The 24324-nt window shown below is 37.1% G+C and overlaps 1 protein-coding gene across 1 annotated transcript; it reads left to right on the top strand.

Moving 5' to 3' along the window:
- Nucleotides 1–1746: 1746 nt before the first annotated feature.
- Nucleotides 1747–6613, top strand: LOC114190906 (GDSL-like Lipase/Acylhydrolase superfamily protein). Its single transcript, XM_028079975.2, has 5 exons — nt 1747–2025; nt 2115–2242; nt 2443–2685; nt 5023–5275; nt 6130–6613. Exons 1-5 carry the CDS (start codon nt 1782–1784, stop codon nt 6363–6365), a joined length of 1104 nt encoding a protein of 367 aa, XP_027935776.1. The 5' UTR covers nt 1747–1781; the 3' UTR covers nt 6366–6613.
- Nucleotides 6614–24324: the final 17711 nt, after the last annotated feature.

The following is a 24324-nucleotide window of genomic DNA, read 5'->3' as shown; positions in this document are numbered from 1 at the left end:
AGTGGACAACATGCTTGTATGAGTATTACCTTTAAGTTTATGAACTGAATGGCTTGTATGAATGAGGTGGTGTATGAGTTGTGATTTGTGAGTTTTAACATGATGTGAACATGATAATTGTATGAGATGATTCATGAAATTGAAATGATGAGTTTGGTATGAGTTCGACATGAGACATGAAAGGGTTGGTATCTATGTGGCATGGTAATGGCATGAGACAGAGCTCCATATTCTAGGATCGAGAATAATGAGTTGGCATGGTTTGGTTGGGAATACGAAAGAGGTGGATTACGAGAAATTTTATGTATATGTATATAAATTGTGTGTATGCATGCCGAATCTGTTTGATTGATTAAGAAAGTTTGGTTCGTGTCAGTGCGTAAGTCCTTGGGGATCTCTAGGTGAGATTCCCAGGGTCGTGCTTCAGTGGTCGGGACGTAATCCCATGGCCCCTGTTATTGGGTGTCTATGGTGGTGCCCCATCTGTATAACTAGGTAAGGATTCAAGGTAAGGTTGCATCCTGACACTCTAAGGAGTCAGTTAGTCTCACCTAGAGCGGACTAACTCCTGTGGTGAGAGTAGCAGGAGGCCCGAAATTCATTAAGGGCTAACCTTGTGGTGAGGGAAAATTGATTCATTATAACACTTGTAACACATACCTCGGGGGTGAGCAGAGGTATTCACCATAAGTGCAAGCATCCGCTGAATCCGACCAGGTTATATGTATCCGGATAAGTCGAGTCGAGTCGTAGTGTATTGCTTGGGGAGTCATGACATGCTTGTGTGATGTATGTATTGTGGATTGTGAATATGTATCTGATTTAATTGATGAAATGATTTTGGTTCTAGCTTACCCTTTGCTTGTTTGATTGTTTTGTGTGTGGTTCTTCTCTTTTGCAATGATCATCAAATTATTGATGTGAGCAGAAGCGAGAGGTTCTCGCGGTCAACAGGGGAACGGTGACTCCACTGCATAGTCCATCTGAGCTGGAGCTGATGTTGTACTTTTGTGGGCTTTTCTTAGGGCCACGGCCCATGTATTTTCGTTGACTTGTGACCTCTTTATGTTTCCTTTAACTTTATGACTGGTTTTCTGTGGCACCTTGGTGCGCCCTACGTTGTAAGGAGTGAGTTTAAACTCCAGGACTACGCTACGATATTATTCTAATGTGACACTTTGTTAATTACGCTATTAATTAAATGCGGTGTTACACTCTCTAGTTTCTTCTTTGAATAATATACAATAAACTATAATTGAAAATTAATTATTATAAGAATCATTAAAATGAAAATAAATATTTAAAGTTATAAAAGAGAGTTATAAAATAAATAATTTTTATGAATTTGTTAATGATAGTTTCTTTTGTATAATAAAATTAAAAAAAAATAAAGTTGGTAGGGTTTAAAAGAGTAAAAACATTACAAAAATTATATAAAGAAACGGTCATAGAGATAAAAATTGTAAGAAAATATATAAAAAAAAAATTCCTTATTTTATATTCTGTGATATACTTATACACACACGTATATAACTTTTTGTTTTTTGAAGTTAGAAGGCATTTTTAATGAATGTTGTTGGAAGTAGAGAGAGGAAAACATATATTCTCTTTAATTAAACATTATATTAAACCAAAAAATAGAAATAATTAAAATCTAGCTGTTTACTCTGCTTAATTTCGACACTCATGCAATAACGGAGTACAGCTTGGCACGAGAGGCTTATATAAGAGCAGCTCCCCCAGTCCTCGAATGCACCATCACCCACAACCCATTCAAAATCATGTCAACTTCCACAACCATCTTCATCACCCTAATCCTCGCGGTGCTGACGCTGTTCACGACCACCAACACAGCAGAAGGTGCTCGCACTTTCCTCGTCTTCGGAGACTCACTAGTTGACAGTGGCAACAACAATTACCTCCCAACCACCGCACGCGCCGACTCTCCTCCCTACGGCATCGACTACCCCACCCACCGCCCCACCGGTCGCTTCTCCAACGGCTTCAACCTCCCCGACCTAATCAGTACTATTCACTTTCCATAACACATTCCGCCATCTTCATGTATATTTGTTATTCTATGGAGTTACTAATTCCAACATTGTTACACACAGGCCAGCATATAGGATCCGAACCAACGTTACCATACTTGAGCCCTCAATTAACCGGACAGAGGCTCTTGATTGGGGCTAATTTCGCTTCCGCAGGGATAGGAATCCTTAACGACACCGGTTTTCAATTCGTAATTCCACTTCTCTTTTTCTCGGTCTTGGTCTATACATTCATGTAGTAGTCAATTGATCAATGCAGTTAAATTAACCCTAACCTAACCACGGCATTCGCAGTTCATTGGAGTCTTCACGTTAAATTCGAAATTAAGTATTAATTGTTAGTGCTTAGAAGCATAATTGAGAATTAATTGAGGTGCGTGAGACGGTGCAGGTGGGGATATTGAGAATGTTTCAGCAGTTTGCGCTATTCCAGCAGTACCAGGGGCGGTTGAGTGCGGAGGTGGGGGCGGCGCAGGCGCAGCGCGTGGTGAATGGAGCGCTGGTGCTGATGACGCTTGGCGGCAACGACTTCGTTAACAACTATTTTCTGACTCCTGTGTCAGCCAGGTCTCGCCAATTCACTGTCCCTCAGTACTGCCGATACCTAATCTCTGAGTATCGAAAAATTCTTATGGTATACGCACTCTCCACTGTCTTCTTTTCCTTTCACTTTCTACCTGTCTTGTCTCCTATATTTCAGTTACTGTATTAATTGAACTGCACCAATTCATGTGATGGGGATAATAACTGCTTGAGGTTTGGGGGGAAAGAAAGAAATACATAGAGTAAATTTTTAAACATAGATGATAATCATATAGTATTTCTACTAATGAATAAAAATTAGGACATTAAACTTATGTTATGTTTATAAGACATTTTATGTGTGATTTTTTTATATTATAAATCATAATCTCCAGAAATTATTAAAATTTGTTTGGTTAATCATAAATATTATATATCTTTTGAAAAAAAAAAGTAACTTAGTATTTTACCTATAAGTTTTAATTATTTACAAAGCTAAATACTAAAACTAATGCGAGTGAAATTTTATTAATTCAGATAAGTTAGGCTCTCACTTTCCATTAAAAATAATTTTGTTGGAAATATAGTAAAAATTATTATTTTCCGTATAATATTTAAAGAAACTAAAAGGGGATCAGAGATGACTGTGAAGCAGCGTGGAGAAGAAAGCGATCGTTTATAGAGATTTTCTTTCGCATAGTTCTCTTTAAGTAGAGCTTCTTTCTCAGCTACAAAAACTAAATACATGTATAAAAAAATTGGTACCCACGAATATTAGTGAACAAAATTCCTAACTAATAAAAAATGAATATTTTATATAAATATTATAAATGGATATTCACATATAATAGATAAGGTATTTTATACCTACATGTTAATAGAACAAATATGGATATCATATTATCTGTATATGTGGATACCAATATCTGCTATAATCTAATTTAAATTTAAAAAACGTAATTAAATATTAATATATTAATTTTGAATGAATTATTTTTTATCAATTGGTTTAAACAAATTTATATTGTTTTGTAAACTGTCATTCAACTCTATTTAAATAGGTTATTTGAACTTTGTTTAAATTTTATGAATGTGATGTGTTATATTTTATTTGAATTTATAGTTAAAATATGTTGTTAAATATTTTTAAAAAATTGTAAATACTCGTATGTATCCGTAGATATTAAAAGAATATACGAGTACACACATAATAAATACCTGCACAAATATAAAAATGAGTATAAGATAAATATTTATCGAGCGGTAAGGTGTGAAGAAAGTGAAGAAATTACTATTTGTACCATACTTGTCTTATTAACCTCCACAGTTTTAGGTTGAGTTTTTATAGAATTATGCTTTTGTAATAGTTTTATATATTTATTTTTTTGGTAAAATTTATACTTTTAATTATTGAATGAGTTAGTTGAAATATTTGTAAATCGCAAGTCAAATCCTCATGACATAAAACATACTAGTAATGTAAAGTTGTTGAACTTACGAATCCGGTCTAGATACCTTTTTTTTTTCTAGACATTTTAAGAAAGAAGACAGTTAAAAAGAAATAAAATATATAATTTTTAATTTAAATCAATTTGTTCTCTTCTATTTTACGTAAAACTACCGTGGAAAAAAAATAAGGATTAACCTTGTACCATCGTCACCATCACAATAATCGTTTAATGTGATTTTCATCTTCAAACTCTCATTCTTCTAAACTCTACATATATAGTGTATGGTATAATGGAGCAGATTTGATAACTCAAATTATAAAACACATGTGAAATTTATAAGAAAAATTTATTACAAAAATAATTGTTATAATAAATTGTTGCAAAATTTGTGAGATTTCAGTATCATAATTCATACAACAATTCTAAAAATTGATTAATTAAATAGATCATATTTATGTAAATAATTGAATTAATTTGAATATCTCAAATTGATAAATTGTCAACATTATCCCACTTAATTCATTTATCCGATTATCAATCAATTTAGAAAAGAATGATGCTTCTAACATTCTCCCATACAAACCACTAATTTTTGTCAAACATCCCAGTAATATTCATATATATATATATATATATATATATATATATAAGTATTTTAAATATTTATTATTCTTTTAATGATTTATAAAAGTGTCAGTGTTGAAATTTTGTTAGGTATGTATTGTAACTCGGAAACCAACAATATTTCAACACATACGTAGTTGTAAGTGACTAAAAACATAATAAATAGAGTAGTTAGAAAATAATAAATAAAGTCATATAGCTGAGAGTTGCCGGGCTGCTTCATAAGAAAATGTGTGTTATTAGTTTTATTTAAACTTTTTTCTTATTTAATCATTTGTTTTTCCTGGGCACAACCTATTGATTAAGACTCGTCCAATTTTTGCAACGAAAGGGGTGATTTAATTTTATGGGTACATTTATTTATGATAATGCAGAGGTTGTATGAGTTGGGAGGTAGAAGGGTGCTTGTGACTGGAACTGGTCCATTGGGTTGTGTTCCTGCTCAGCTTGCTACCAGAAGTAGGAACGGAGAGTGTGTAGCTGAGTTACAACAAGCTGTTCAAATTTTCAACCCACTGTTGGTTCAAATGACCAGAGATCTCAACTCTCAACTTGGCTCTGACGTTTTCGTTGCTGTCAATGCCTTCCAAATGAACATGAACTTCATCACCAACCCTCAAAGATTTGGTCTCTCAACATCTACTCCTTATTTTCACTTTTATTTTTTTATCACTAAATACTCCTATTACTTTTCTAACTCTTCCACCCACTTTAAATCACTTCTACCACTTCAAATTAAAAACAATAAAGTTATTAAAGTTATACATAATTTCTTTAAGTGCACTTTTATTCGTTTGGAGTTTAAATTCAATAATAAACGATAGATTTTATTAAAGGCCCATTTATTACTCATATAAAACTATTTTTTATTTTTTTTAATTTAGGCTCTTTAAACTGGGAAATTAAAATTGGTTTATATTTTAACTTGGTCTTAAATTTTCAAAATAAATATAATATTTTTAATCCAACTATCTTATATTCTTTGAATATGTTAAAGAAATATTTTATATTGACATTTAAATTAAACATATTAAAATGTGAAACAAAAAACATATTTTAATTTGATATCCAAGTTTAAAAACCTAAAATATATTTAATCCTTTTAATTTAAAAAAATGAAAAAATACTTATAAAATTGTATTTACTATTTTTTTCCCTTTAAAATTGCCTCCAATGTAATAAATTTTAGACAGTCAAAGTTTTCATTAAGATATTTTTACCAAGAAAACTTATACACAGTTCTATAGGAACGTAGTGGGAGGAGATGTTTTTTAATTAAATTTAGAGTTTTATGCAATATGTAACATATTTAATAATAAAATACATACAATTTTTTAGATAATAATAACACTTACCATATTGATGTTAAATTATACAATTTTTGAAATATAACTTTTTTTAGTATTTATATTCAATACGTTTGTATTTTGAATTAGATATAATCCATGTATCCTGATTTTTAATTGTTGGTGTGAGAGCAGGTTTTGTTACATCAAAGATAGCGTGTTGCGGTCAAGGTCGTTTCAATGGGATAGGATTGTGCACTGTAGCGTCAAACTTGTGTCCAAATCGTGACACGTATGCATTTTGGGATCCTTATCACCCATCTGAACGTGCTCTAGGTTTCATTGTGAGAGATATCTTCAGCGGAACTTCTGACATTATGACTCCAATGAACCTTACAACCATCATGGCCATCGACTCCAACCTCTATTAATTAATTTACTTATTTCATCCACTGTCACCAAGTGAGGCAAAAGCTTCATTATCATTATAATTCTATTGAATGTGCCTGTAGTGTGCTATTTGTGTTTTCTATTTTGGTGTATTTGCAATGCAACATCACTTCTAGAGTTAGTGGAATGAATGAGGTTTTCAATGTAAGTTATTTTTAAAATCTACGACTAAATTTTCAAGAATTTATGCTTTCATGAATAGCAAGTTTTATAAAATTGGTTCAGTCAAGTTCATAGTTATCCATCACACATTATTTATGTTACTACTTTTTTCAGTAACTTTTTTCTAATTTTACGTTTTGTTTTATTCCCACTTCACTTGTTATACATAATGTGTTACGAATTATTAAGATATCATTATATACATAGTTAGTTATAATATTATCAGTAAATTTAGCCCATAATTTTCTAATGATTCTTCATTATTAATATTATCTTTCATGTATATTCTACATAAAAAAATAATTTTATATCTAATTTCAACTATTTTAACACAGTAGTCTTTAAGAAGAGATGATATATATTAAAAAATTAGAGAAATATTTATATAAAAAAAAATCACAATGATTGAGACTTATATTTGTTCATCTTTATTGAAAAATACAACTTTTAATTTTGGTTCATCAAGGAATAAGCTAGTAATATCAAGAATTCCATTGTCATCCAATAAAAAGTCATTTGTAGCAATATTCAAAGGTTTAATTTTCTCTTCTTTGTATTTTTGAAGAATTTCTTGAGAGAAAATTAAGATTACTATAGACACCAGTGTAGTAAAGGCTTTCTGCCCCGGTTATTTTCCATATTTTGCCTCGGGTCTGGAATCGAGGCATATTGGAGCGAGGCCAAAAGGTACCTTTTGGCCTCGGTTATCACCCGAAGCCATAGACCCAGTTTTATGCCTCGGTTGTTTTGAAACCGGTGCCATATACACAGCTTTCTGCCTCAGGTCAGTTAGAACCGAGGCCATAGGTGATAAATATTTTTTTTTAATTCAAATTTTCGCAAGCTTTTGAACACATGGCCACCAATTTTCACCATGCATACTCATGAACTTCTGGAATGCGAGGTGGAGATCTGCAATACATATTTTAACAGCTCACTTGTGAATAAAAGTATAGGCATTGGGCCATAAGAACAGAACTGCGAGCAACAGTATCAAAATGTGGCATACCAGAGTAAGAAAGTGATACTCAAGCAACTCAAACAGGACCCAAGCAGCAGTGGCTTCGCAAAGCACGCCAGCAGAACGAGATACAAAAGCCCTGAAATTTAAGAAGTAGAACGAATTACTGAAACTAAGAGTGAATGTTTGAACTCATTTGAGATAGAAACAAACCTTGGTGGCTCGAACCAGTGTCAAAACAAACATTGAGAACAAACACCAAACACTTGACAAGCTGAGAAAATTTTTTATAGACAAATAACTATCTAACACAAAAAAAAAGAAAAAGAAACAGGAGAAGGAAGGGGCCGGCGGCGAGTCGGAGATTCAACGAAGGCGATTCGGTCGCGTGTCAGAGCAGAAGATGATTGTTTCGTGTGGTGGGCGACGAGGGGATGTTGTGGTGACGCCAACTAGGCCTCCAGTGTTGGTCGGCGCCGACGCCAGTTACTGCGGAGGTTGTGCAACGACAGCATGGAGGTTGGTCTAGTTTAAATGCATTACGGGGGCATGTGGTACCAGAGCCACCTGAACCACTAGATCCACCAGAGCCACTTGAACCTCCGGAACCACCTGAGCCACCGGAACCTCCTTAGCCATCGGAAGCACCTGAAGGAGTTGGTTTGACAGGCTTATGCTTTGGCCTAGGGTGTGGGACGGGGCATGTCCCACCTGCTACCTATCTCCCACTCCCTTCACGCTCGTGCACGTGCGCGTTCGGGTGCTGTTGTTGCTGGTGGTGCGGCGGTGGAGACTCGTGGACGGTGGCCGGAGGGTGTGGTGGCAGTGGGTGCAGCGAAGAGAGAGAGAGAGAGAGCATGAGAGAGAGAGCGTGCGAGAGAGAGAGAGCGCGCGAGAGAGATAGAGTGGAATTGCATAGGCGCTGGCACGAGGACGAAGAAGGGTTCGTGAATTTCGAACCCTAAATAAACCCTATGGCTTCGCTTGTTAGAGGAACCGAATCCATTGACCCTTTTTGGGCACTGGGTCTCCTTGGACCGAGGCCTATACCCGTGACTTCCAGCCACTTTTTGGCTTCAGGTCTTACTGGACCGAGGCCTATACCCCTCTTTGGCGCCGATTTTGAGCGAACCGGGGCCTATACCCCTCTTTGACTTCGGGTATTTGGAGAACCAAGGCCTAAAACTTGGCTCTAATTGCAAAAATGCCACCGCGCCATTATATGCTTTGGTTTCTGGCCAACCGAGGCATATAAGGCGAGGTAAAATGGGAATTCTATACTAGTGAGACAAATACTTAATCCTTTTCATTTTAGGTGTCATCTTATTTTTTTTCAAGAAATGTATAAAAGAGTAGTGCTCCAATTTCTTTCACAACAAGAAGAAAAAAATGGTTGTCCAAGTAACTTAAGAACTATATTTTGAACTGTTGGTGCATGAGATCCATTACTATGATTTTGCATCCATTTTACCTATATCCCTTAAAGATTCAACATTTGCAAAATCTTTCATTCCACCTAAAAGGTTTGCAAATTCTATATTTACTTGTATCTTTACATCCCCATCATCAAAGTACCTCTTAAAACAGTTCTTCCTTTCATAAGCAAGTTCCACATCTTACGTGGGACACATGTTGTGAATCTTCAGTTAACCATTAAGGACTCTCATATCTACAATATGAAAAATACAAAAAGATATATTACACTATTTTATAAATTACATTAAAATATGATCATAAAATAATTTAACTATATAATTACCTTAGATTTAAAGAATGAGCAAGACAATGAAGATATGTGCTACTCTTAGTCCAACAATCAATTAATATTGAGTTTACTGCGTCAAAAAATGATGAATGTTCAATTTATGTCTTGCTTGTAAAACAATTAAGAGGATCATTAAGAATTTAGGATTCTCACACGATAAAACATAATAGAGCACTAACCTTGATCCATGAGAGATCCTGTGAATATGCGTTCTTCAATTTGTAATTTTGTGTGCTCTTCAACCACCATTTCTCAATCTATCTCTTTGCCTTTCTTTTCTCTTCTCACACGTTCTTGATGGGTTACTGTGGAAAGAACCTTATGGCTAGAGACAGAACCCAAATCCCTTTTATAAACCAACGTCTATCAAGTTGGTTTTTATTTTATTTTATTATCACTTCCCATAATAATAACCAATATGTCTTTAAATTTTATTAAATCACAATTGAGTCCATCATAATATTTCAAATGAGTCACTAATAGAATTAATTCGTCAATTAATTCTAACATTCTCCCACTTGACTTATATGATGTCATAACATTATGTGATTTAATACATAAACATAATGCACATTAAAAGACCTTGCATAAATTGGTTCCATCATTATTAATAATTAAAGATATAAAGATAATAAGAGTCATGGTGGTCACACATCATTCGGTCGACATGATCCCTTCCATGTACTACTATATCATCCATTTCTCCTTAATATTACCTTAAAACGAGAAGTCCAATATGGGTTTAAACATAATGTCATTTTACAAAGCAATAACATAACATAATTTGTTTTCTTTATCATAATTTGCATGCATAAACACAAAGAAGAAAACACAGATTTTAGAAATTTATACATTAGGGAGCTTAGAGTGTCACATAAACATTAATAACATTAACAATCAAAATTTAACATTCACTAGTATACATAATGCCCATATTCTTTACATGGCCACCATACAATTTGGGCGGTAACCCTTTTCTTAAAGGGTCATCAATCATAAGATCTGTGCTAATATGTTCTATTGACACTCTACGTTTCTAAACTTCTTCGTTAACGACAAAGTATTTCAACTCCATATGCTCAGCACCTTTGGAATACTTGTCGTGTTTAGAAAAGAAGACTGTTGTGGAATTATCACAATAAATTTTCAGCGGCTTGGAAATATTGTCGACTACTCCAAGTCCTGAAATAAAGTTTCACAACCAATTAGCCTGAAATGTGGCCTCAAAGCATGCCACAAATTCAGCTTCCATGGTGGATGCAACAATGATAGTCTGCTTCACACTTTTCCATGAAATCGCTCCTCCGGCCAAAAGATACACATAACCAAATGTAGACTTTCTTGTATCCACACAGCCGACAAAGTCTGAATCTGTATAACCTATCACCTCAAGGTGATCATATTTTCTATAAGTAAGCATGTGATTCTTTGTTCCTTGTAGGTATCTTAAAACTTTCTTTGTAGCTTTCTAATGCTCCAGTCTTGGATTACTTTGGTATCTACCAAACATACCAACTACAAAGCTAATATCTGGCCTCGTACATGTTTGAGCATACATCAAACTCCCAACAACAGATGCATAAGGGATATTTTCCATCTGTTTCCGTTCCAAATCATTCTTTGGACATTGCATGAGACTAAACTTGTCTCTTTTCTGTATTGGAACGGAAGATGCTGAACATTTATCCATTCTGAATCTCTCTAAAAATTTATTAATATATATGTTCTGAGACAAACCTAACAGTCCTTGTGATCTATCATGAAGTATTTATATTCCTATCACATAGTATGCCTCACCCATATCTTTCATTTCAAAGTTATTAGAGAGAAACCTCTTAGTCTCACTTAATAGACCAAGATCATTAGTCGCAAGCAAGATATCATCAACATACAGAATCAAAAATATAAACTTACTCTCACTGACCTTTAGATATATACACCAACCAACAGTGTTTTCCTTAAATCCAAAGGACACAATAGTATCATTGAACTTAAGATACCATTGTCGAGAAGCTTGCTTAAGTCCATATATTGATCTCTTAAGTTTACACACCATGTGTTCCTTTCCTTCTTCAACGAACCCCATCGGTTGGTCCATATAGACATCCTCTTCTAAATCCCCATTCAAAAAATCAGTTTTAACATCCATTTGATGCAACTCAAGATCATAATGAGCTACTAATGCCATGATAATTCTAAAAGAATCTTTCTTAGAAACAGGCGAAAATGTTTCCTTATAGTCAATGCCATCTTTCTGAGTAAAACCTTTGGCAACAAGTCGGGCCTTGTAATGTTCAATATTGCCTTGAGAGTCACGTTTAGTCTTAAAAACCCATTTACATCCAACTCTCTTGCATCCTTCTGGCAATTCCACAAGGTGTAACATCCCTACCGGATGTTACGGGTTTAAATAATAAAATAAAATAAAATAAGAAAATAAAATCTCATTAATTATAAATTCATTTCCCAAAAACGTGGGAAATTTCAACTTTTATTTAGTAATAAATGTTCTCAAAATCTCTATTATAACTCGATATAAAATCCATAATAAAAACCAAGTCTAATAATGTAAATTATTACAACTGTTCCAAAACATAATAAAAAAACTTATAAAACTCTTCCCAAGTCTAGCCCCGCTCTAGCTCTAAGCCTAATCAGATCCACCTACAACATCATCTGCTCCTATGTACCGCATACACGATCATCGCCAAACACAAGCAGATAGGGTGAGCTAACAAAACAAACATATATATATATAGCACAATTATATATATCACACAATCACAACAAAGGAATTCCTTCCTTTGATTCCATACCACATGGCCACAACCATGTTAATCGTGTTCTACGTCTTCAATGAGTACCTCAAGATGTCTTGTTACCATACCTATCGGCCACAACCGATAGAGCACGTGTGGAAAACCATGCTACGGATCACACACCGTAACGTTAGGTGGAGTTCCCAAATACGAACATAGTTCGCAACGTCTCAAGACTACCAAACTCGCCAGCTAACTATTGAGGAGGGCAATCTATCTGGACCCATCCGTACTGGCCATAACCAGCACTCACACCGGCAACACTCGCCAACCCGAGCTCAACTCAAGAGTTCCTTGTGTTCATCCGCCATCCCGAGCTCAACTCGAGGGATGCCATTCCAAGCCACAACTCAAGCAATGCCACGTGCTTAACCTCTATCCCGAGCTCAACTCAAGGGATAAGTTTCGAGCCACAACTCAAGGAACACCAGCAAATCGACCTTTAAGATATCATAGAAGCCTTGTAGATCATGCACATCATAGCAAGCATAACACCAATCTGCAGCAGCAAAATCCCTTGGCGTTGCTCATGAGGCGCCAAGCGCTGCCCACCTCCAGACTGCCTGGCAGGGGACACGTACGGCCAGGCGCGTAGCGCCTTAGAACACACCACTACTGCAGTCATCGCCTGGCGGAACTTCCCTCGCCGCCAGGCGCATGCATACCAATAGCCCTCTGAACCCACAACTATCGCCTGGCGGCTCTAACCCACCGCCAGGCGATGCACCAGTATTGCGAAACATACTGGTTTTTCCACTACATTCGATTTTACCAAGTAATCCCAGTTCTCTAATGCATCACGCAGTGCTCAAGCCCACAAGATTCATTCAACCCCATTGAGACTTGTCCTTAACTCTCTACAGATTTGAATCTCTAAGTATTCACTCTAAAACTTTCTTTCTATGTTTATATGCATTAGACTACAACCATGAAACGCATCACTTATATGTACTGAGACTTACCTCTCTTGTACTTTAGACACAGTACCCAATACACAGATCAACCCACACGAATTACTTCAACCTTTAGACCAATTCCACCATTAGTTATTTCCATGTCCCATTAATTATGCCCCTTATCCAATAGTCCAAAGTACTACTACTTTGTTTTTCACACAATTCCTACTAGTCTTACCTTGACACTATAATTAAACAAATCATGTTCTCTGCCCATAATTTCAGCTCCTCCAAGTTAACTCAAGTAAACAATATTCACTCAATTCTAAGTGTAAGTCAACTCCTTAGTTCATACATTATTTTTCTTCCATTAACCATTCAAAAACATCCTCAAATCCATCCTTTCAATTCCATTTAGGACTGCAACAAAACCCAACCCCAGTGCCTACCATCACAACCACGCAGTAAAGGACTTACTGAGCTGGTGCCAGGCGCCAGGCCCTGTTCTGCCAGGCGGTACATGTCATTCTGTCGAAATTCCAGAATTTCGAGCACCTTCAAGCCTCTTCTAACAATTCTCTAACACAATTCTTTGTCTATCTTCGCAGTTCACACGTGAATATGGTAACAGAGGTTCAATTATTCAACTTTAAATATATCCAGCAACAAATCCAATACAATTCAACCATAATTATACTCAAGTCATCCAAAACCCCCAACCTGTCAACCCTAACTATCATACTTAACCATTTTCATTCTCTTATAGTAAAACCATAGAATCATAATTTCGTTTTTATTACACTATAGAAATCAATTCAATGAATCATTCCCCAAACCCTAACCATGTTACCGTAATCAAATGCTTCCCATTCAATCCCCAAGATTCATACACACAAGTAAACATTCGTAATATAACACATATCATAATTTAACATTTTACACATGAACGATTCCAGAGAATCCAATCAATCACAAAATTCATATATATACTTATCAATCACACATCTATTATATATATATATATATATATTCACCAATCAAGGCCATACCAGCACTTAAGCACACTTAATCATCCATTAATAGTCATACTATTAGGGAAGTAAAACAACCAATCATGAGTGATGTATATCTCTAACTGCAGATTTCCAATGCAAATCTCCACCGTTCAAAGAGAATAACAATATGTTATGAATTGCCTGTCAAAATTTCACCTAAATCGGACGGTTAACGAATCAGGAAACGCAGTTTATTAAAACTACGCAAACTAGAAAATTTTGTGGTGCCTAGCGCCCAAAATTCAAGAGCTTGGCGCCTAACGGTATAAAACCTGCGCCCAACAGTTCTTGTTGCGTGAAAAGTATGAAAAATAACATTTTTTTGCACAATGTTTGCATCGCCTAGCAGAGTCACCCTTACTGCTAGGCGATTCATCACAGAAAAACCCAGAATTGGGTTATCACTCATGTGTCTCCTAGCGGCACATTCAAAGCTGTCAAGCGGTTTTTAGGAATTTTTCCAGAAACTCAAAAACACCATGATTTGGGATTATGCAGGGCATCATGATCATACATTATAATACAAAACAATCATAAAGCATGTATATACGTGAAGGAACTCCATTAACCTGGTTTCCTTGTTTAAGCGTTGGAATGTTTTTCAAGTGCACCACCAAACAATCAACCCTTGTCTCCTTCCAAGATTGCTGCCAACTCCTTCCTATCCTCTCCAAAAATTTAGAATACTCTCCTCTTACAACTCTTTCCTTTGGCAGCTCCAAAAACCCTCTCTTTCTCCTCAATTGGTCACTTAATTAGGGGTTAATGATTATAAAACGATCATTCAATGATTGTTTTTAATGATGGTTTTCCAGCCCTCCCTTGGCTGCCCATTCAGCTAGGGTTTCATCTACCCTTTCACCTTCATGCCGAGAATAAAATTGACAAAAAGAAAGCCTAATTTGATTCTACCAAGGTTCGAACCCATAACCATTCTAATGTTAAATTAAAGCACAACCATTCAACTAATTCATGTTTCCTGATAATTCATATAATTCTATGATTACATTATCACTCAACATGATCACGCATATTATTAAAAATAATCGTAAATAAAAAAACACACAATTAGCATACATAGGACTTGAACCCAAGTCCTCTCACACAATTAAGTACTTTCAACCACTTGAGCTAGTACTTTTCCACATCATACATGTCAGAACTAAATGTCATAAAGGCTCTCACTACCCGTATTTATTAATTAATTAATTTTCACAGGTCTTACACAAGGTCCCATAGGTCATTATGTGCCATTGATTTAAGCTCATCTTTCATGGCCTCTAACCACTTATTAGAATTATCACCATTAATGGCTTCTGAAAAAGAAAATTGGATCATTATCAATATTTAAGTCATTTTCTGACTCTTGTATAATCACATAGTCATTCAAAATAGTAGACTTTCTATCTTTGTGAGATCTTCTTAATACTATTTCTTGTGGTTGTTCTACTATTGGTTCCTTGCTAACCTCGGGATCATTAATTTGTTGTTCTTCTTAATTGTTGTGAGTTTTTACAACATGTGGAACAACAACTCTTGATAAAGAAGTACTAGCTATAAGAACTTGTACTCTAACTTCCTTAATCTCCATATTTCGTGAAGCTTCACTCCCACTAGTTTCATCATTCTCAATGAACCGAGCATTTCCAGTTTCAACGATTCTTGTACTATGGGTAGGACAGTAAAACATATACCCTTTTGATTTTTCTGGGTAACCAATGAAATATCCACTGATTGTTCTTTCATTTAGTTTCTTTTTGCGGATTGTATATTCTTACTTCTTCCTGACAACCCCAAACATGTAGGTGTCTCAAATTGGGTTTCCTACTCGTTCACAACTCAAAAGGAGTCTTTTGAACAGCTTTACTAGGAACCCTGTTCAACAAATACATGACAGTCTTTAAAGCATACATCCACAATGATCTAGGTAAACATGAATTACTTAACATACTCCTAACCATATCTAGTAAGGTTCGATTACGCTTTTCTGATACACCATTTTGTTGTGGTGTGCTTGACATTGTGTATTGAGCACAAATATCACGTTTCTCAAGGAACTTAGCGAACGGACCAGGATGTTGCCTACTTTCATCATATCTTCCATAATACTCACCACCTCTATCAGACCTTACGATTTTCACCTTTTTGTCTAATTGCCTTCCACTTCATTTATATAAACTTCTAAGGCATTCATTGATAGAGATTTCTCATGTAGTAGATAGACATGTCCATAACGCAAAAAATCATCAATAAAGGTGATGATGTACTTCTCTTTATTGAAAGAATTTACATCAAACGGACCACATATATCGGTGTGTATGATTTCAAGAAGTTGAGTGCTTCTCATGACTCCTTTCTTTGTGTTTTGTTTGTTTGCCTTTAATGCAATCCACACACACATTCAGATCAATAAAATCCAAATTCGGAAGGATTTCATTCTTTACTAATCTTTGTATTCTTTCGTTGGAAATATGTCCCCAACGTTTATGCCACAAGTAAGCAGATCGTTCATCTAACTACGTTTAGTGCCAACATTGTGATGCAGAGTCATAAAGGTTTCAGCATATAAATTATCCAAATTCAATTTATATAAAACATCATAAAGTGTATCAGATTCAATCATAAAAGTAAGCTTAAACAAACTGAAACAACCATTCCCAAACTTAAAAGAGTATCCAGCAACATCAAGCTTAGACAAAAAAAAATTAAATTCCTAGTGATACTAGGTACATAAAAAGTATCCATAAGGTCTAAGTGATATCCAGTGTCAAGGATTAGACGATAAGTCTTGACCGCTTCCATTGGAGCTTTCTCTTTATTGCCCATGAAGAAGAACTTCTCATTTGGGTTTATGGTTCGGGTTGTAAGAAATCGCTACATCACATTAGAAACATGAGTCGTAGATCCAGAATTAATCCACTACGTATAATGGGGAACTTCAGTTAAGTTTGATTCAAAACATACGTAAGCATTATGCTCAACTTTCTTTTCGAACCAAGCTCTACGCCTTATACAATTCTTCTGGAAATGTCCAAACTTTCCGCAGAAATGACATTTGTCATTTTTCTTCTGGATTTTGGTTGAGGACTCGTCAATCTTCAGTGGTCCTTTACCCTTTCCATGTTTCTTAGCAACTTTCTTTCCAACAACTCCATGATTCTTCACATATTGAATAGAGTGGTTGTAACATCCCGTCCGGGTATTACAAATTTACTTAATAAAATAAGAAAATAATATTAAATGCTCATTTATTAAGCTCCATTTTCCAAAACATGGGAAATATAAAACTTTTATTACATCCGAAGTTAACTCAAATCCATAAAATTTAAAACTCAATTACAATGTCTACAGGTAGTAATATGAAATATTACAAATTCTTTAAAAACTCATAAAATATAAAACTCTGAGAGAAAGTCCTCTCCCAACTAGCCCCGCTCCGGCTCTATGCCTCACCAGATCCACCTGCAACATCGACTGCTCCCGTGTACCGCGTACACGATCATCGCCAAACACAAGCAGATAGGGTGAGCTAACAGAATAAAACATATGCATCAATTTATATAACAAAACACGAACAATCCAAGGAACTCCATCCTTTGGTCTCATCTCACATGGACGCCAACATATAATCCATGTTTTACATCTTTGATTGATAGTCTCAAGATATCGTTGCTGCCAACCTACAAGCCACCACTCGTAGAACACATGCGGGAACACTCGCTATTCTGAGCCACAACTCAAAGAATGCTCGTACTACCCTCCATCCTAAGCCACAACTCCAGGAATACTCCAGCATTTGACCCTTGAGATATCGCCCAAAGCCTCGTAGACCACGCACATCCAAAGCAAGCAAAACACGATGTCTGCTTCATCAAGAATCGCCTCGCACTCCACACGAGTCGCTAGACGCAAAAGGCTTCCAGACCGCCTGGCGGGGGACACGTGCTGCCAGGCGCCAAGTGCCTCTGATGCTATTGTTTCCACAAGCATCGCCTGGCGGACAACCCTTATCGCCAGGCACAACACGCTTCAATTCTCTATTGGTTTTGTAGCCATCGGTTGGCGATCAAACACCACCGCCAAGCGCTACACCAATACTTGCGTAATACTGGTTTTTAAGCACCTAAAACAAGGTAAAATCAATCCATTCACATTTCATATATATTCTCCACCTTTAAACCCATGCTAGCATTCAATTCTAACCAATGAATAACGCATGCTCAAACAAGTATAAGCAACACTATTCTAACAATTTAAGCACATGATCCTAGGCACCAATGTAAATTAATATTGACACACAAGCCTTCATCAATAACCAATTCTCCACATGTGACTAATCCAAAGGAACATTCAAATTGATATAGGCTTACCACATAACCCAATAATGCTTCATTAGAAGTTACTTGAAATTATCAAGAGCTTAATCATGTATTTCAAAGACTCAAAAATCAGCAATATTGAGTAACGTATATCTCTAGCTACTGTCCTCCAAATCCAATCTCCACCGTTCAAAGTGAAGAACTACACGTTATGGACCACCTGTCAAAATTTCACCTAAATCGGACGGTTAACGAATCGGGAAATTCAGTTTTACGAAAACTGCGCAAATCAGAAAAAATGGTGGCGCCTAGCGCCCAGAAATCACGAAGGTTGCGCCTGGCGGTGAAAAACAGGCGCCCGGCGGTTCCTGTACTGCGAAAAGTATGAAAAATAGCATTTTTCGTGAAGAGAACACCATGCACGTCTCTGGTATGGTGCCTGGTGGCAAATTGGGTGCCGCCAGGCGGTGCCTGCAGTTTCAGGAATCCAACAACCCTTCCCTTGCGTCTACGAACCTCAACCAGCCCAACCATCCCGATTTCCTTCAGTTTCGACTCAATACTCACCACTCAAAGGTTTAGGATCACAATTCATCCAATAAGTTTGTAGTTCATTACGCAATTTGTTATACAATTTCCGAAAACCCCAATTCTTCCACCCTAACATTTATTCATAGCCAATCTCATTTGATTCCTTCGCACTACCATGACTTTTCACAATTAATCCCTTCCGTTTGGTCCAAATGTTGTTAAAATGCATTTTCCACTGAACCAAAGCAACCCAGAACATGCAGAACCCGAAAATCGAACCAAAACGAAAAGCATCGCCTAGCGGGTGTTCTTCACCGCCAGGCAGTTCATGATCAACCCAGAAAATTGGGTGGCGGGGCTTGCGTCGCCTGGCGGCACTAAGCTTGTAACATCCCGTTAGGATATTACTGGTTTAAATAAATAAAACAAATAAATATATAAGGACATCGCATTTATGAATAACCTCATTTCCCAAAACCGCGGGAAATTTAAAATTTATTAGATGTTCGCATAAAGTTTATCAACAGTTATTCCATAAACTAAAATAACAATGTTATAGTTTCACCCATCAGGGTTTACAACAGTTTCCAAAAACAAATCAAAGTAAATATAAGAAGTTCCCCCAGTAGGACCCCCACTCGCGGCTAAGCATCACCGGCTCCACCTGCATCAACATCCTCTGCTCACGTGTACCGCGTACACGATCATCGCCAAACACAAGCAGATAGGGTGAGCTTATGAAAACAACATACTTCATCATAGATATCATATAATCAATTTATCATATATAAGCTCCATAAATATCACAGTACCATCACCTAACCAATTCTCTAACATCTGGCCACAACCAGATCATTCGGGTTCTACCTCTTCTAGTGATTACCTCAAGGTAATTTGCTGCAAAACCTATCGGCCACAACCGACAGAGCACGTGTGGGAACCAATGCCACAGATCACACACCGTAACACCAGATGGAGTTCCCAATTACGAACATAGTCTGTAATGTCCCAAGACTACCAAACTCGTCAGTCAACAACTGAGGAGGACAATCTAACTGGACCCATCCGTACTGGCCACAACCAGCACACTCACACCGGCAACACTCGCCAACCCGAGCTCAACTCAAGGGTTCCTTGTATTCATCTGCCATCCTGAGCTCAACTCGAGGGATGCCATTCCGAGCTCAACTCGAGGAATGTACGTGCTTAACCCCTATCCCGAGCTTAACTCAAGGGATACGTTCCGAGCTCAACTCTAGGAACCCAACAATCTTACCTTTAAAGCACTACCAAAAGCCTTGTAGAACACCCTACAAAGTCCAAACACTAGGACTTACAGCAGCCAAATCGCCTAGCGGGGGACACGTACCGCTAGGCGCCACAGCTTCCACACCGCCTGGCATGGGACACGTACCGCCAGGCGCCAAGCGCCTCAAACACGCAAACACAGCAGCTGCCGCCTGGCGGATCAGCCCCCACCGCCAGGCGCCCAACTCTCCAGGACCCCACTGTTTCAGACACAACCGCCTAGCGGATTCACCTTCACTGCCAGGCGGACGTAACACCAGACTTCACTGTTTTTGTCGCCATCGCCTGGCGGAATCCTTTCCCTTCGCTAGGCGCCTCCTGCACCATCAACCCACTGGTTTCTCGCTATCGCCTGACGGACCTAGTTCTGCCGCCAGGCGCCGTATCAGTACTTGTGCAGTTCTGGTTTTGGTCAGATATTCTTCGCACCCTACTCACAGACCTACTTTCAATCCACTTGCGCTCCTAACTCAGTGTAAAGTATGTTATATTACATGAATATATACAATTATTCCCCTATACCACAACTCCCCACGAAATTATTCCACTTCAAAGGACTCCCCAATTGTTGGGAATACCCGTGTTCCTCCAAACCAATACCTATACGTAATTTATTAAGATCCTGACAGTACTGGAATATTTCATGAGCTAACATACAATATTTATAATTTACCATTCTCTCACTACCTTATACACCCATAATATTCAATTTATAGATAGATTGTAAATATCACTATACACCTGCCCTTACACCAGTCTTTTCGTTTAATTATAACTCCTATTGTAAAATTCTTATTAGATTCCCTTCCTTAGCAGAATAGAACACCAACTCATAATTTACATTTGACATTACCAAGGTTTTTATCCATCTCGCCTCTCCAACCCCCTCTCAAATACTAGAACTGAATTACCAAAGAACCAAACACCTAATATCCTAAAACACACTTCCAGACCCGAACGACCACTCGTATCCACGTCACTGTACTGGCGCCTGGCGGCTATTCCCGTGCCGCCAGGCGGTGCATCAAACTTCTGGTAAAATTTCCAGAATTTTAACACCTGCGCAGCCCCAACTCTTCCCTACTTTTCATTCCAGATTAATCTCCATCACTTCTCGCGTAATCTCACTTATATATTATGTTCCTCGCAGTCTACACCCACATCCCTTAAAAGTTATCCAAAGTATTTCAATCAGTGGTCATACTCACGACATCAAAACCCCAATTGTTCAACCCTAAACACTTGGTCACTGTTCCATTGAATTTCAATATCAATTACACTCGAAACCAAAGCATTTTTACACCAGATCAACTCCTAAGACCCACCCCTTGATTTCCCTCCGAACAATTCACGCCAAACGCTCAGGAAAAACTTAAAACGAGTATCGAACCAGCGCCGCCTGGCGGTCACAACCAATCCGTGAGGTGATTCATACAGAAACACCCAGAATAGCCCAGACTTTGAGTCGCCTGGCGGTACAGGGATTCACCGCCAGGCGCTGCACCCAGAAACACAGCAATATGCGCAGAAATAGATGAGCTGCCTGGTGGCTATGTATAGCCCGCCAGGCGGTTTCTGGAAAATTTCCTGAATTCAACAGAAACTCAGAATGAACACAGTGCATGCATAACTTAAATATTATTTTCACACAATTCACGCCAAACAAATATAATCGCGGTAAACTCCCCTAACCTGGATCCTTTTGAGCTTTAAACCTTGAAATTTGGATCATTCTCCTTCGAACACTAGCCCTCCTTGGCTCCTCTCTTTCCAGCCTCTCAATCTCTCCCAAACCTCACCAAGTTCCAGAATTTTCGTGCTCTCTCTGTAAGTCAATTTTCCAGATTGCCAAACCCTTCTCTCTACCTCACTATGGCCTTTTAAAGGTGCCCTAAAAACTTTGTGATAACATAAAAACGAACCTAAATTTAATTGGGATTTTAATTGCCATTCATGGACCCCTTTATGATCCAGCCTCTATTCTCCCTCTTGGCTGTCATTTCTTTACGGTTTACGTTAACCCTTCATCTTCATGCCAAAAACCAAAAATGACTAAAAAATGTTCACTTTAATTTCACCAAGATTTGAACCCATGACCATGCTAATGCCAACTCAATACACAACCACTTAATCAATTCATGTTTCATGCTAACAATCATAATTCAATTATCATAGTATTTCACCACACGATCATGCTATATTAAAATAACAACGAATAATAACACAATATGGCATACATAGGACCCGAACCTAAGTCCTCTCACACAATTATAGTACTCTCAACCACATGAGCTAGCACTTTTTCACGTCATTCCACTCATAATTAATGTCATAATTAATTCTCCTACCCGCATTTATTAACTAATTATTTATTTAATTAATTAAATTTCACGGGTCTTACAAAGCTCACCGCCAGGCAGTTCCTATTAGGAACTCAGAAAAATAGGCAAAATGCATGTGTCACCTGGCGGCAGTTCATCACCCGCCAGGCGGTTTCTGGAAAAATTCCCAGAAACGCGAAATTCAACAAAAATAGACATTGATCATGCAATAACATACGATACAACATACATTTAATTATTAACCAATTAAAATGACGTTAATCAACTCCTCTAACCTGGAATTTCCTTTGCTTAGAGTTTGAATTATGAGTCTTCCCTTAAGCACCAATGCCCTCCCTTTGATTCCTTCCAAGAAAAAAACTCTTCTTTTCACACCAGAATCACAATTTTCTCTCCGGAATTTCGCTCCTCACAAGGTCCTCTCTAGTGGCAGCCTCAGAAAACCTCTTTCTCTCCCTTAATTCACTTTTTAATTAAGTATTAAGGGTGATTAATGGCCAAAACGAAAATTATCTCATTGATGGTGGTAATTGCCATTCAAGCACAATTATGAGATGGTTTTTCAACCCTTACTTAGCTGCCCATTCAGCTAGGATTTGCTCTGCCCTTTCACATTCAAGCCAAAACTAATTTTTGCAAAAACAAAGTTTACTTTGGTTCTACCAAGGTTTGAACTCATAACCAAACCAATGTCATCCTAATGCACAACCACTCAACCAATTCATGTTTCGTGATAATTCTTATAATTATAAGGTTTTATTATCACTCAACATGGTCATGCACATAATTAAAATAATAACAATTAAATAACACATAAATAGCATACATAGGACTTGAACCTAAGTCCTCTCACACATTTAAAGTACTCTCAACCACTTAAGCTAGTACTTTTCCACATCATAACAATCTCCATTAAATGCCATAAAGGCTCCCCTACCCGTATTTATTAAATAATTATTTATTTAATTATTTAAATTTCACGGGTCTTACAGTGACTTCCTAAGTTCTTCAGTTGAGTTTCCTCCTGAACTAGCATATTATGCAATTCATGCACATTCCACTTGTCTTTCATGGTGTTGTAGTTCATCTGGAATGGACCATACTCAGTCGGTAATGAGTTTAGAATGAATTGCACGAGAAAACCTTCATCCACTGCCATTCCTAGAGACTTAAGTCTTGCTGTGATATTTTTCATCTCAATCACATTGTCATGCATAGTACGTGAACCGTCAAACTTCATGGTGGTCAACATACTCATCAGTGTCTCAGCGAGAGATTTATCAGCAGTTTAGGAGCGCTCTTCCACAAATTTCATAAATTCTTTTGCGTTATCGGTTTTGGGAAGAGTTGACTTAATATTGCTTATTATGCTTATTCTCATGAACATTAAGCTAAGTCTGTTTGACCTTTTCCAAGCTTTGTAATGGGCTTTCTCTTCATTGCTACTGGCATCTGTGATAGCAATCGACTTTTCAACTTGCAAAGCTAGATCAATATCCAAAACACCAAAGTGAAATTGGACTTGTTCACTCCAATCACGGAAATTCAACCCATTAAAGACTGGAACACACATAGCATGCGAGTGTAAAGATATCGGAACAAATACTGTAATTAACACATGCCTAATATTAATGCTTTGAGTCATAAAACTAAACGTAAAAATTGGATGAGTCGCCTGGCGACAGTTCATCGTCCGCCAGGCGGTTTCTAGAAAATTCCAGAAACACGAATTATACACAGTAGGGCATTGTACATGCATCAATTTAATCATACAGTAAATTC

Source organism: Vigna unguiculata, chromosome 7, assembly GCF_037176805.1.
Source record: "Vigna unguiculata cultivar grain cowpea cultivar isolate G323 ecotype 2 chromosome 7, ASM3717680v1, whole genome shotgun sequence".
Taxonomy (NCBI): domain Eukaryota; kingdom Viridiplantae; phylum Streptophyta; class Magnoliopsida; order Fabales; family Fabaceae; genus Vigna; species Vigna unguiculata.
This window is presented reverse-complemented; position numbering and strand designations above follow the sequence as displayed.